Genomic DNA, 15650 nt, shown 5'->3' with positions numbered 1-15650 from the left:
ATTTACTTACCTAAGTTTCCAGTCCCAATCTTTGGGAATTAGTGTGAATGAGTTCTCTTCTTATTCTAGAATACAGAAAGAAATCCAAAAGTCTGCTGATAGTTTGTGTTTTGCTATAACGCTGGGTCTGCTTAGTTAATTGTTTTTCTCCTGCTATTAACACAGATGGCCATACTTCTCCTGTGTGAGGCTAGAGGGAAAACTGGGTGGCCCATCAGTGTTTCACTGCTCATGGTAGTGTCTGATTGGAGCAGATAACTCAGAATCTTGATGACAGTCGCTGTGTCTCTGGAACTTTTGGAGGTTTAGAAGCCATCAGCCCTACTCATCAGTTCATTCTTTAGCAGCAGGCAGTACTCTGTTTTCCTTGGCTTTTTCTCCCAGTGAGTATTATAAGCCCTGATTACTCTCTTCTTCTCACTTGAGCCATAATTCAGTGAAGCTATTTTCACCCCAGGAAATTCAGATAGCAGTTGTGTGGTTGAGAATAATGTCTTGAAGTGCAAATGGCTAGAATTTGATGCACTAAGTCTGATGTAGACTAGCTTGGTTGTCCTTATAGGCAACTCACTGAAATAAAAAACTTTGGTTTTTGTTTTGTTGTTTCTTTATATATTTTGAATGACATCATTATTAAGCCTAACGGTTTATTAAATGACAATGATTTTTGTCTCTATAGAAAATCAAACTTAAAAATTACAAGCTACACACACTTAACAGGATCATTAATTTATTCAGGTAATATCAAGGAATTTAATTATATTCACATTTGACAGAAATATTTTTAAAGTGTATTTCTTTTTGTGTATGTGTTTCATTAATTGCTATCCAAACAGTTTCAGAAGAATTGTGTTGAACCTGACTGAAGAGAAACAATAGTAATTTAGATGTAGTACTTGTCATTTGAGACCTTGAGAAAAATGACACCCTAGCTTCTTGCTTAGCAAATCTCTTCTCTATTGATGGTATGTAAATGGAATGAGCAGAAAGTTTGACTCTTAGGTGTTTGGGAGATAGATGGTTGTTTAGACAAGAATTGGGCACAGAATTGAGCTTAGTCTCACTGCTACACAGAAGTCTAATGACCTTCCTAAGCCCTGGGTCCCTTCCTTAAAGCTGGTGGTGAAAAACAGGGAGCAAAAATGTAGAAATTTTGTAGCAGCCATTATATTACTAGAAAATAATTGAAACTATACTACAAATAATGTGTTATATTTCAGGTCCTCCAGGGAAGCGAGGAAAGAGAGGTCGAAGAGGAGAGTCTGGTGAGTGACTGCCTTGTGTTACTCAAGTTCTAGTATAGCAGCAATGTTTGTCTTCATCAATTAATGCTGTTTTTCCCATGTTGGAAGGTGTGTGCATGTTTGGTACTTCTAGACATTAAATTTAAGAAAAGACTCTAATTTCCAACAAATTCTAAGAAGGAAGTATTGGTAAAATGTTGTCCTTTATGGTTTAGTATTAATGCTCCCACCCCGAGTTTTAGCTTGCTTGCTGATCAAAGTCAACCCAGCTGTGTTCCTTGGTGGGGGTCTCACCCACACGTGGTATGGCAATGTGAACATGTGTCCTCTGTATGGATGGCCAACATGGTGGTATTTGTCTTATCACTTTAAGGAGAACACCTTGGAAAGCTCTATTAATTTACCCAAGTAGAAGTTGGTCATACTGCTCTGCCATTCATATGGACTGCAGGAGTGGCTCCGGTACAACCGCAGGGCTTCAGTGACAAAGTGCAGTGCCATTAGTCAGTCTGGAGTTTCCATGTTGTCATTGAGGAACCAGAGCAGTGTCCTGATTCCTACTTCAGTAATTTGTACTCTCAGGACAAATTCCTTCAGGTAAAATAAAATAGAAAAGGCCAAATTAAGGTATTTCTGAAACCAAGATACAGCAATAAGGGAGGTCAGTTACTGCTTTTACTCCACTATGTCTGAGATGTCAAGAGGGTCAATGTCCAGAGGTTTTCTTATGAGAACATCAGTTCTTATATCAGGGTGACTCCAGCATGCTCTGGGATAGGGTTTTCTACAAGCTTGTGTTAGTATTATCAATAGATAAGACAACCAGTGGCCAGTTGTTGAAATAGTAGAACCCTAGCTTGTCAGGAAGAGCAGGCTGTAGGCTGAATCGCGGACATTCCATTTCCTCTTTCCCTTTTCAAAAAATTAAGATGGTAAAGTGAAAGGAATTAAGAAAATTCATCAACCAGGAAAGGTGGTTGCTGATTTCTGAGTATTTCTCACGAGCTGTCATTAGGCCTCCCCGAATCTGGATGGCTGGGTGAAGTTCATAATAGGAGTTTTATCACGGTCATTAAAAGTTAAATGTTAAGATCAGCATGCACAGCAATGGGACTCATTTTGGCATCTTCATGTATGTGTATTGTGATAGTTTGTTCTCATTTGTTTGGCTCCCCCAATACCTGCTCTACCTGTCCCCCCCACACATACACACACACACACACACACACAATCTTGAGGGAAAAGAAATGATGAAAAAAATCACCAAAATAATCTCTTTGAAAAGATTAGGAGGAAGATCAAAATTATGCACTCTTGCAAAGTTTGATAGACAAGATAAAAATCACCTTCCACCTGCCTAGTCGTGTATAGAACTGGTGTTTGGAGCATACAATGTATGTTCTCAGTTTTCACCTGTGCTCTGGTTTGAAGAAACCTCTGGAGACACTAGGACTGGGCTTTTATGTACTGGCAGTAGCATTGAAGGAAGGATGTTCTTCAAGGAAAGCCTTCAGCAAATATGATGGGCTTTGCTGATTTAAGTGTTTATCAAGTTCAGTTCTTGGGAGTAGGCTATCAGAAGCAGTCAAGATTCTCCTGGCTCGTATTTACTAAACTTGCATGTATCTCAGTTTTATTTCAAGTTCCCATGGCCTCTCGGCTACACATGAGTAGCTTTGGGGAACCCAAAAGTTTGTTTAAACCCCATGCACAATTTGTGTTTGGGCATAAGTTTATTTTTTCTGTCATCTCAAAGTCTGTGATGTAAAGAAGAGACTTGATAATCACTGGGTTGTAAGTGTCCTTTGTGCTTAGTATTGTGATGGTTCATTATGTTAATTAATTTTAACATTTACATACACTGATTTCTCTTTCTCTCTCCCCTCATCCTGCCCACAGGTCCTCCTGTAAGTATTGCGTGATGATTTTGGCTCTCCACATTAATCAGGATCCACGTATGTTAAAACCTTGCTAAAAACATATATGGTTGAAGCTCCATTTAGGAAAATGTGACTGACCTTTTATGAACGTTTAAATGTGGAAAATTATGTCTTTACTACACAATTTTGGGTTGTGTGCTGTACTAGAATGCAATATTGGGGGTGGGCTGTATTTTTTATGTTGTCACACATTGATTACTCTCTCGAGACTTTGGGGTAACATATGAAGCTTCTGATTTTGAGTCTTTTCCCTGGAATTCTGAGGTTTACTTGTGCAAGCAAGTCTCCAAGCTATTTCACACATCTTTTTTCATCTGTTTAAACTCATGTCTGAGATATTTGGATTTGCCGGTCCACCAAATGTAGATGGCAACATGATCATGGAAGGGATACCCCCTGTGCGTCCCGCCGGGGCCAGGCCTCCCTTCTTAGGCAGAACTCCCTTTGAAGTCTGTTGGAACCTTGCCGTCATAAGGAGCCCGAGACATGGCCCGTGGAGACTTTGTGCTCCTTTCTTTCCTCGGGTAGGTCATAACTGTGGCATTCCAGTCTGCTTTGCAATCGCAGGAATAGATTATCTTGTCAGCTTTGAGCTCGATGCATTTTTGAGTAATATCCTGGCTATCTGCTGTCTGGCCCTGAGGTTTATGCTGTGCACCAGGCCTTTTCAGTAGCAATGATCGTTAGCCTTGAGATAGTTTCTCATCCCAGATTCAACATTGCCAATTTATCTGAGGCCAGCACAGTCCAGGGAGAGGGATTAGCACATACTTGTTGACTTGTTCAGAGGAAGCATTGGCTTCGAAAATATCTTTTGCAGTCTTCCTGCCATGTTCAGTGATGGGACATGAATCATGTTTGCAATGATCTTGCTCCTGTGACTGACTTATCTGCTCTTGCTTAATGCTAGGTAGACAGCATGGCCCAGGTCTAGAAGCCTTTACTCTCCGCCTTTGTATTTAAGCTTCTGTCTTTAAAACTCAAAACAAAACACAACTGCCCTAAAGGAAACCCCCTAGGTTACAGGGGCTTGGGAGAAACATGTTCAAGGCTTCCTTCTGTGGAATGTGTATTTGTCATGCAGATTGAGAAGTTAATTCTCATGCCTGCATGATGGTGACCTTTAAGATGCCAGTATTTCCTTGTTGATCCACTAGAACAGCATATAAGCATATTGCCTATGTTTGCCTGGGCTATCTCTTAGTCCAGATTTTCTGCTAAAAGATTTTGTGTATCTTTCCTTGCTATATAGAAAGACAGGCAGACAGACAGACAGACAGACAGACAGACAGGAAGGAAGGAAGGAAGGAAGGAAGGAAGGAAGGAAGGAAGGAAGAACTTATTAGGTCTCCACTATTTGGTGTGCAATTGTAAGGCACTTTGTACAAACTTCATGTTTATTCACAGCAGCCCTCTGATATTACCAGCCCCATTTTTCAATGATGACACTAAGGTTCATTGAGGTTAATTCCATACGGCTGCATAGATAAGGGCTTGTGAAGTTAAAATTCAGTTTGATACATCTGATTATACATAATTTCAGCTTCCTGCTTAATTTTTTATGAATTCTAAGTGTGCTATAACACAGACCATTGTTACATAAAGTTAGGCAGACCATGATTAAATCACATTCCCTGGCATTAATAATTACATACAATAAAAGCTTTGTCAGTCAGTGTAAAATGGCTGCATTATGAAGCAAGCATGACCCCCGCCACACACACACACTACCTTGACTTCATGTCAAACAAGTCATGATGAGGGCAGCAAACTACTTCAAAGACATACGTTGTGGCTGTGTGTGTTCATGCTGAGTAAGAGATTGTTCAGATTGTTCACATGAAGGTTAGATGAGAAACCAGTTGTAGTAGCTTAAATGAGAAATACCCCCCCCCAATAGGCTCGATCAGTTGGACACTGTCTCCCCATTTGGTGGCGCTGCTAGAGGAGTTAGGCCATTATAGCCTTGCTGGAGGGAGTCAGTCTACCTGTGTTTCTGCCATGCCTATCCTCCATGATGAACTCTCATCTCTCTGCAACTTTAATCCAGAATAACCTCTTCCCTGCAAGTCACTTTTGGTCTTGGTGTTTATCACAGCAATAGAAAACTAATTGGTACACTAGTAGTTGAAAAAAGAGGAGAAAATATGTAGACTATGCAGCCTCTTTCAATGCAATGAAGTTGTACCTTGTTCCCTATGTGCTCCTATGGGTGAAATTATCTCATAGTGAAATTCTGTTGAGCCTCTCATTTTTAACTCCCATCCATGATTTCTAAGAAGTATCTGTCTTCCGTCTAATTTTGCTTTAGAATAGGTAGCTTCATAGGCAATTTCTATGGTACTGCTTATATATGAATAAATATTAATGAATAGCGGCACTGTTATAATTATATACACTTATTGTCAATGTATTTATAGACAACATCCAACTATTGGCAACTTTTATGTCTGGTAATCTTAGATTTCTTAAGCATCATTTCGATTTTATATGTAGTTTTTCTTTTATTCTTTTCCATGAATGAAGTCTGAAGTTGATGCAATCCTATTTTTAGAAAAACTTTATTTCCCTAATTTGTGTCTTTAAAATGTGCTCTGCTATCTTCACAAGTAAGAAACTACTTCCTGTGTAGATAGCACTATTTTAACCAAAAGAACCTTTGTTTTCATTCTGTATTTTTCACATGATGCCCATGAGTAGTCTGTTAAGTTGGTAGTCTTGCTTCTGGTGGGCAACCCTTGGCACAAAACCTGTAGAAAGGAAGTCCTCCTGAAGTCTTTCTTACTGGCCTCCTGGGGCGCTGGGGTTTCTTGTAAACAGAATACTGAGGTGTAGCCTTGCACCCTGCTGTAAATTTCATTGTGTAATTTCATTGTCAGAAATACTCAGTAAAAAGGGCAGCATTGGGCACATTGCAGTGATCCACAATGTGTTGACTGACCCAACAGAGGATGGCATATCTTACTGTCTTTTGTTCTTGCTAAAACTCACCTGTTTCTTGTTACCCTCTTCCAGCAATAGTCTCAGGATTAAAAGAACAAAATTAAAAAAGAAAAACTTGATGATAAAATTTATCAGCTTCCCACTTATATCTTCATTTGGTATATTTTGGAAAACTTGGATATAGCCTGATAGAATGTGTGGGTATACATAATTACATGCTTTTTTGTCAGTTTCTAATATGTTTACATATTGAGGTTATTTATAAATTAAAACTTGAAATGCAACTTGAGTGAAATCTTATATATTAATTTACTCTACAGTAAGCTGTTAAGCCTTAATCCATTTTGACAAAAATATTTATAAGCAGCTGAAGTGGAGCAATGTTATTATTATAAATGTGATTCCATTCATCTACCTTTCTTCTTGTGGAGGTAATACTTGAGAATCCTGCTCTAAGAATCCTGCTCTAAGGACCTCCATGCAAATGCATTAGGCATCTAGCTCTGAGAACACACCTGTATTATGTATTCATTCAAGTGATGTGTCATACCATTGTGTTTACTATGAAATTAAACGTGTTTTGGATTGTGTGTGTGTGTGTGTGTGTGTGTGTGTGTAATGAGTCATCTTTCTCAGTTGCAGTCCACCTTGTATTTTAAGACAGGGTTTCTCACTCTACCTGGAGCTCACTAATTTGAGAGCTGCCCATTGAGCTCCAGGAATTTGTTTTCCTGCCCCTCCAGTGTGCTGGTTATTCTACCCCGACACCTTACTTTTGTGTATGTTGGGGAGTCCAAACTCTGGTACTCGGGCTTGACAGCAAGCACTTTGCAACTGAACTATCTCTAGCCCCCATTTTAGGTATTTTAATACACACACACACACACACACACACACACACTTAAATATATTTAAATATACACACACATATACATACATACATACATACATATATACATGCATACATACATACATAATGTCTTGAAATGTGAAGCAAAGACTTAGATATGAATTTGGAAAATGACCTCAGGATTTTTAAAATGAGTAAATGTCTCCCACAATCTTACAATCTGTCCTTCTGTCCAAAAGGAAGCTGGACTCAAAATAGTCACAGGTCATAGAATCAAGCATGTCTAATAACTGTAGCCAGAGAAGGAGTCAGGAGACCCTTTGTAACTCATTGTTTTACTTGTATGGGTCCACCAAGCCCTATAATTACTCTTGATTGACAGAGATATGATGTTATTGTTGGTAGCTTGAACCCTCTGAGGTGTGAAATCTGATGCTGTTGCACAGCCTGTTTTGTTCCATCCACCTTCAGCAATTGTCAGCTCAGTTTGAATGTTAGAATCTTGTTGACAGATGAGTGGGGCAGACCGAGCCAAACTAAGCTTACTGCGCCGGTTCTGTGGTGGATGAATTAGGAAAAGAAATCTCCCCAGAACTTTAAGATACAAAACTCTGACATCTCTACTGCATGATGAAGAAACAGCTTAAATTTTCTCATTTTAAAGTAATTCTTTTCCAGATACAAGTGATAGCAGCTGCTCGTGTTCTGCCATTTCATGTAGAAATTTCTGTATCACCTTTGTGGCCAAGACTGACTATACCCATTTTATAAAGGAGGACGCTGGGGGATGGGGCCCATTATATAACTTGTCCTAGAGTGCACATCAGTCGCAAGGCAGAAGTAGGATTTGAACCCAGGTTTATTTCTCTGCAAAACTAATTACCCCCCATGTTAGCTAAAGATGCTTTTTTCCAGGCACATTGAGTTTTAGCCTCACTGCCTTCTCTGTAAGTAGCATCCTTGCTGGACCTTACTGTGCCTGCCATCATGTATCGGTCACATTGGGTACTTTCTAGTTACCTGTGGCCCTTGAGACTTGTATATGGCCTTTCACACTGCTGCTTGCTTACAGTAAACTTACATATGATGTGAACAGCATCAAGTGAAAGCACATTTCCCTAAAAGCTTTGCCTCTTGAGTGAAGAAAAATCAGGAAAATGTACTTACGAGGTTTTTCTGAGGAAGTTCTAGAATTCTGCATCTTTGTCATGTTCTATTCTTGTTGCAGTGACACAATAATCTGACAAAAGCAGCTTGTGAGGGTGGTGGCTCCTTTGGGCTCATGTTTGATGGGCTCAGTCCATCATGGTGGGAATGTTATAGCAGTGGGAGCTGCAGTCCCATTTGCATCTACAGTAAAGAGGGGGAGACGGCGGTGTGTGACCTCACTGATGGAACCAAGATAACCCCCCATATGCACACTCAGCAGCCCATGTTCCAAGGGAGTCCAGGTCCTGTCACATTGACAGTGGACACTAACCATCACCTTTATAGACCACTCTTTTCCCCCTAACAGGATACTGTTGGTGACAGAAGACAAAACTATTTGTCCTGTACAAAATATCTGGATAGACAGACAACCAAAACCTTCACTGTAGCAATTGAAAGGAATGAAAACCCAGGCAGTTACTTTATGGTTAAAGGCTTCTTATGGGTAGAGTTAGAAAAATGGTAACAGGCTGTCACATTAGGTGGCTCATTTTGTTTCTTAGTTAGGGTTTCTGTTGCTGTTATAAAACACCATGACCCACATGAACTTGGGGAAGAAAGGGTTTCTTTTATGTTACAGTTTATAATCCATAATCCAGGAAAATCATGGCAGGAACCTAGAGACAGGAACAATGCAGAGATGCCCAGCCTGCTTTCTTCTTCAACCCAGGGTCACCTGCCTAGGGGTAGCACTGCCCACAGTGGGCTGGGTCCTCCCACGTCAATCGTTAATCAAGACAATAACCCGTGGGCATTACTACAGGCTGCTCTTATGGAGGAGGCTTTTTCTCAATTACGAGGCCTTCCTTCCAGACGCCCTATCTTGTGTCCACTTGACATAAAAATGAGCCTGGACAGGTTGGGATCTTTCATATATGTTTGCCTTCTGCAGCATAGGATAAAAATGGGGCTAAACCTGTGAACTCATAAGGGAAGAGCCCAACATCTCCACCTTTTTTAGAGTGGTTCAGGGTTACAGATGGCAAAGTTCAGCCCCAATTTGTTTATATGCTTTCTGTGCTCTTCTTTACATAGGCGATTGCGCCAGATAAAGCAGACTTTTGAATTGTGGAAGTGGCATAAAGAATACAAACTCATTTTCAAATTGAGATAAATCAGGGTGTGTGTGTGTGTGTGTGTGTGTGTGTGTGTGTGTGTGTGTGTGTGTGTGTGTGTTTTAATGAGGAGGAGCAAATAAATAAGTATTGGTAGCATTCCTCTTCGAAACATTGTTTTCTGTGTAGAATTTATGCATACCGTCTATTTGAGAATGGCTATGGCTTTGATAATGGATAATAGTTGAGATCTAACTAGTTTGCCACACTGGACATTTATTCTTTGTATGATAGGGTTATGCTTCTTACAGGGACTCAGACCAATGGAGACTCTGTCATCTTCACAGAATACTCCAAGACTCCCCTGGAGTTGGACATAAGATGAAAGAAAGCTGAGGGTCAATGGGGGACATTCCATACTACTACTAGAAAAGAGGGATGTTCTCTATCAAATCATCACTTCTACCCAGAAACATGACACAGATCAAATAAGTTGCTCACCTAACTGCAGGGGATGTAGAGAATGATAACTGGACCCAAAAGAAGAGCTAAACAAATCAGGGAAGAGAAAAAAAGAGGGAGCTAAAACAGTGATCCTTGTAAGTTAACACATAAGTAGCAGAGCAAGGAAGCCTTGCATTATTTTTCCCTTTTTTAAATTGTGGAGACCAAACCCAGGGCCCTACCACACTCTTGGAAAGTGCTCTAGTGTAGAGCTCATTCAGAATTCCTGAAGACATTTCGAAAGGAAACAGATCAGATCACTGCATACTAGCAAGTCACCGACAAATGAGGTGTCCTGTTACCCTGTCCCATTTTGCTTTTTTTGTCACCAAGTTCTTGATCATGTGGCTGAGTTCCTAGGACTGTCTACTATGAAGACATGTAGATACCTCATGGGACAAGTTAGGGAAGTGACTTGGTGATTTGTGAAGCAGTAACTATCAATAGCAAGGAATCTCCTTTAGAGTTAAATGCCCTTGCAAAGCAGCTTACACACAGTTTGGAAGTAATATTTTTAACAAGGTTGAATGAGCGATTTGAGTGCTTGCTGTTTCCCCATGAGTGGTTACGCATTAACAATACTGAGCAGTGTATGCACACCAAGGGGACCCCAGTGCCTCCATTCTTCCAAAGCAGCCACTTAAAAATGCTGCAGCTGCCCTGCACACAGGATAGAACCCGCCCTAGTTCTGACTCTGTGACCCTGTGCAGCACCCCACCATCACCAAACATTTGGCCAAAGTTAACTAAATGGAACCTTCATCTGGATATCGGCCATAGAATTTGATATGGAAATATTCTTCTCCTTTCATTATTAAATAAACTTCAATTTTCAATCTGGCATTGAAAGCTTGAAATCTGGTGTTGCAGGTCTCTTAAATGTGCATTATGAAATTATTAATGATTTTAATACACATTTACTTTCCCAAATCTTCTTACTTGTGGTTAAAATAAAACTTCTTGTCTTAATTTCTAATGCCTCAAGGCTGCTCACAATGATTGTTTGTGAGAAATCATTAAAGATTACTTCTTTGTGGTCAAAGATAGAAACAAAGGGATATAGAGGCAGGAGGGTGCCACAAGATTGTTAATAGCTGGCTCAACTGCTTATTTAAAAGATAGTATAGTGATTCCCTTATCAAGACTGTCCTGAACATCTAGGGCATGGTTTCCCCTTTGCTGTGTACTGGGGATAAAATAGCAGGTAGGACATGGCCTTGTCTCTAGAGACCTTAGAATCCAGCAGAGAAAAGAACAAGCCGTGATTTGACAGGGAAAGAACACTATTATGGGAGAAAGAAATACAATGGGGAGAGGTATGTTCATGACACACCTACTCCAGTGGGAGAATAGCAGGGAAGAGTCCAGGTTTGACATGGAGGGGAGCCAGGATATATCTGGAAATGGGCAGGGTGATTGTCTTCTATGTGGCTTCTTTCAAAGAATTTAACCTTTGAAAGCCCTTGAGGGTACAAGGAAGGATGACATCTGTATTAGTGAGGCTGCAGCCCAAGGGTGCACGAGAAGAGTGGAACACAGACCTGAGGAAGGAGGGTTGACGGAGGACCTTGCATGCCAGGCTGTCCTCGGAGGATTTGGACAGAGCAGGCATGGCCAGAGGAACATTTCAGAAGAGCACTCTTGCAGAAGGCCTAAGAGAGGAGAAATAGGGAGGAAGGAAGAAACGCTTAGATAATTATTTCTGTCAGAGACGGGACAGCACGGAGAACAGCTGGGCAGCTGTAGGGGATGCGGAGGGTTAGGTGGTGTTACTAAGGCTGAGCTGTGTGGCCAGTATGAGCAGTAAGGAGGAGGGAGCGGTGATGCTGGCTCTCAGGAATCGCTCTGGGAAGTACTGTGCGGAAGGATATTGGGTAGAATAAAGAATAAAAGGCCCGAGTCGGGGTGTGTCGTGCTTTGTTGATGTGACAGTTATAACTGGCAGATCCCACTAATTGGGAATTCTTCATTCTGGTAAGTTTTCTGAGATGTTGCTTTCATAGCAGGGGGGCGTGTATGGCAGATATGGTGGCTCACATTTATTTTCAATGTGATTTAATTTAGAGTCACCATAGAAAACGTGGGTGTGCCCATGAGGACATTTCCAAGGTTTGCGTGAGGTGGGAGGAATTCTGCCATTGTGGGTGCCACCATGTCCTGGGCTCACGTCCCAGCCTGAATAAAATGGAGACAGGAGCAGAGCACCAGTGTGCATTTCTCTCTGCTTCCTGGTTGGGGATGCCTTCTTCAGGGTAGACTGTACCTTCAGACAGTGAACCAAATTAAACCTGCCCCCATAAGTTGCTTTTATACAATGTTACCACAGCAGTGAGAATATTGCAGTTTGGAGCAGCAGTCCACAGCATGGCAGCCAGGTGGAGAGGATGCTTGTGCTAGGATGCTTTCTCATTTTCCTGCTTCTGTCCCATCTGGGCTCCCAGTCAATGGGATAGAGAGCCCATATTCAGGGAAGCCCTTCCCCTTTGAGTTAATCTTCTCCGAAACGCTTGCACAGACACACCCAGAGCTGCTTTTTATTAATCTAGGTCAGTCTCCTCAACTTAGTCCCATTGAGATCAAGATGTCCCATCACAGGAGTGATGCAGACCTTCACTTGAGAGAAGATACCTGGAAGGTCTATGGCTTTATAGAAAGGAGGTGAAGAAAGGTCCAGGAAGATCCATGGCTTTATGGAGTGGGGGTGAAGGGTGGCCTGGGGGAATAAAATAAGTTAAAGATTGCTCCCTGAAAAGCAACCTTCCATGGAGACACACATTTCCATTCCCTTTTTTTTTTTTTTTTTTTTTTTTTTTTTTTTTTGAGTTTTGGTGTTTGGAGAGGTACCAAACTCTTCTCCTTTTAATGAAAACTGATGTTTGCTTGGGCATTTTTCTCTGTGCACTGGAGTTCTTTCTGGCATGTTGGAGTGCATATAGTCTAACAAAAGGTGATTCGTTCAGGATTTACTAGAGAAAAGGATCCATCAGGACTTTTAAGCACAGAGAGAGTTATTGTATGGAAGTGGCTTACAAAGTTGTGAGTGCCAGCAAATCTAAAATCTGTATGCATGTCAATGGGCTGGTGTGCATGCTTTTGGGGAGAAAAAACAAACTCATGCTTGCCCAGTAAGTTCTTTATGGGTAGAAAGAAATAGTTAGAATTAAGTTTGACAACATTTTCATGTTCACTTGGGCAATCAGCAGTAGCATGCTCTTTCATTTGGCCCATGACCTCTCCATTCATTGGATTTTGGCCCGATGTGTAGCATCAGATGTATGTCCCTCCAGTCCAATAGAAAAACAGTTGGTTAAGCCCAATATAGTTGTTCCATGATTGCTCCCATGCCCATATCTTGTCAGGCAGGCCAGTATGCTTGCAAGGATAATGTTAACTGGGTGACACTGTTGGCGAACTTCCTCCGCTGGCAGCCTTGATGGCATCCTTTAGTGCTACAAACACTAGTCATTGCTCTATTTCACTTCATAGCCTTTAAAGGAGACAGACTTGTAGTATATGTAGATAACAATAACTAGAATGCTCATATTTGATCTCTCCATTGCAAATAAGTCAGTGCACCTTTGAGAACAGTGACAAGATGACATCCTGCTTTATACATTTCCATATTGAACATTCCTGTACAGCTGCCATTTGAAAATCCATACTTCAGGTGGAGGTGACTGCAATTCTGCTATGCAGAGGCCACGTTAGTGGGCAGGATAAAGACAGCCCTGAAATGGCATGGGCTGGTCAGGGAAGGCAGGCATCACTACGAGGTACTGGCAGAGGCTGTACACCAAGCCAGAGGAGCCAGGGCTGCCCTTCGCCAACACTGCCCCATGGTGTACTTCCTCTTGGCTTGGGACCCATCCCACCTGCCTGTGTTTCGCAGGCAGAGGAGGAACCTAAAGGCATACCCACAAAGTGGCTGAATCACCATTTCCTTCTGGGAATACACAAATGAAATCCACATTTGTCTAACCAGCCCACAGCAAAAGAGGGGAAGGTTTGGCAGGCATGGTAGAAACCCAATCTGGAAACTACAAATTTAAAAACAATTATTTTAAATTTCATATCACAGACTTCCTTTTGGAGGCTTCCGTTCACTGCATCTATATTAGGGTTTCCTTCTGGGAGTGGAAACAGAAGCGTTTCGGAGCTTTGCGCTGCCCAGAGCCCATGGATTTTATAGGCTACATGAAAGCGTACTTGAGTCCTGTACTGCAGATACAGTTCTTTATTCTGATATATAATTTCATTCAACAGTAGTAGACATACATACATGGTCTGTTGATTTGCAGTTTGGGAACAATTTCAACTTGCTTGCTTCCAGGGCGCATTATTAACAGTCAGTGGCATGCAGGTTCAAGCTTTTTCGCAGGTGAGAAGGAAAGTTGAAAGAGTGGGCTACAGAGCGCTCTGTAGGCCCCCAGAAAATTTACTGCCTGTCTGTGGTAATGGCTGAATGTATATACCTTTCACCATATGTAGCCTTTTATTTAGACTTCTAATCCATGGCACAGAATAAGAACCGGTTTGTGAAAATCTCTCCCTTGGAGTGGAACTAATTAACTTGGTTGGGTCCTTTCAGATACTTTGACTATTACCCAGTATGCCCCAGGAATATCCCTGGATAGGAAATGACCTAAGCTTCCACTTCCAGTTGTGGGGATTGTTTATTCTGGTGCCCCCTCCACCCCTAGCCATCTACTTTGCATATTAAAGTTAATCTTTTAACCATTGAATAGCTGTGGCTAGTAAGCTGACATTGCTGCTAAATACAGGCGCTGCACGTTATAAGGCATGGGTCGAAAAAGAACTGTTTCCGAAATCTCATACTGTTCACTGATTTGAAAGTTGTATGAAAGATGGGGATTGATTCACTTTGCTGACCAGGTCCCCTAGGTTTTATTCATTAAGAATGTTATTTTCCCATAGGCATTAGTTCTCCTTTTTAGGTGGGGGAAATGCCCCCTTCCTTTAAAACTTAAATTTAGTGGCATTAATAGAATTCAGAAGAGAGCTTGAAGATCATACAACAGCTGATGGCAATTTCAGATCACTGGAAATTTTTGGGCAAAATGAAAAATTGCTTGAGCTCATATCAAATATCATAATTTATAGGAAACTCGTTATAGAAACTGCATAGTTCCTGTAATAGGAAGTTTCCTATGTGCAGATATCTAATCAAAAACATAAGGCAAATGAACCAATGTGAGGGAGGATGAAATTTTGTTTTGTCATTAACGAATATACTGCTAAAAGAACAAGAAGTTCTCTCCTCTTTTCCAGAACTTCCAGTACTTTCTAAAAGTCTGACAACACACTTAGATATTTAAGCATATAATTTTCTAGGACTCAATTCTGTTAAAAATAGCAACTAGAATGCTTTAATTCACATAAATATTACCAGAAATTCATTCATTCTATTGCCATAAAGGATAATGGCATCCTAGATGTAGTCCGCTGGGGGACTTTCAATCAGTTATAATACATTTACTATAACGCTAGCAATTTAGGCTTCATGGACATATAGGTACTTACTGGGGATGTGTTTGGTAACAGGCAAAGGATGGTTTCTGTTAGTGTTTCTGTTTGGAGTCTGGAGGTCAGCATCCTTTCAGGATTGAGGTGTTTCTCTGATGCACCATGTCTTTTATTGGGCGACAGGATGTGTGAAAGGTGGCCGACTATAAAATCATTGTGGTAAATCCCTCACAAGAAGACAACTGTGTTTGCAACTTGCTTCCCTCCATGAATGGTATCTACACAGCATCTTAAATTATAGATACCCAAACTGCTTACTTTAAAATTACAATTAAAGCCAGTTAAAGGTTTGATTTCTTCCATCACAGTTATCATCTGGAGCTCAATTGTTTAAGCTCCTTGCTTAAACATTCAAAGCTGT

The 15650-nt window shown here is 41.0% G+C and overlaps 1 protein-coding gene across 1 annotated transcript in view; it reads left to right on the top strand.

Annotated features, from left to right (window-relative positions):
* Col25a1 (collagen type XXV alpha 1 chain) overlaps positions 1-15650 on the top strand; it is a 370915-nt gene that overhangs the window by 179822 nt on the left and 175443 nt on the right. The window contains exons 3-4 of the mRNA XM_051185506.1: positions 1221-1265; positions 3144-3151. Of these exons, the coding sequence (XP_051041463.1) occupies positions 1221-1265; positions 3144-3151 (53 nt within the window). The remainder of the gene's footprint in view (positions 1-1220; positions 1266-3143; positions 3152-15650) is intronic.

The sequence above is a fragment of the Phodopus roborovskii genome, unplaced genomic scaffold (genome assembly GCF_943737965.1).
Source record: "Phodopus roborovskii unplaced genomic scaffold, PHOROB, whole genome shotgun sequence".
In the NCBI taxonomy this organism is placed as follows: Eukaryota; Metazoa; Chordata; class Mammalia; order Rodentia; family Cricetidae; genus Phodopus; species Phodopus roborovskii.
This window is presented reverse-complemented; position numbering and strand designations above follow the sequence as displayed.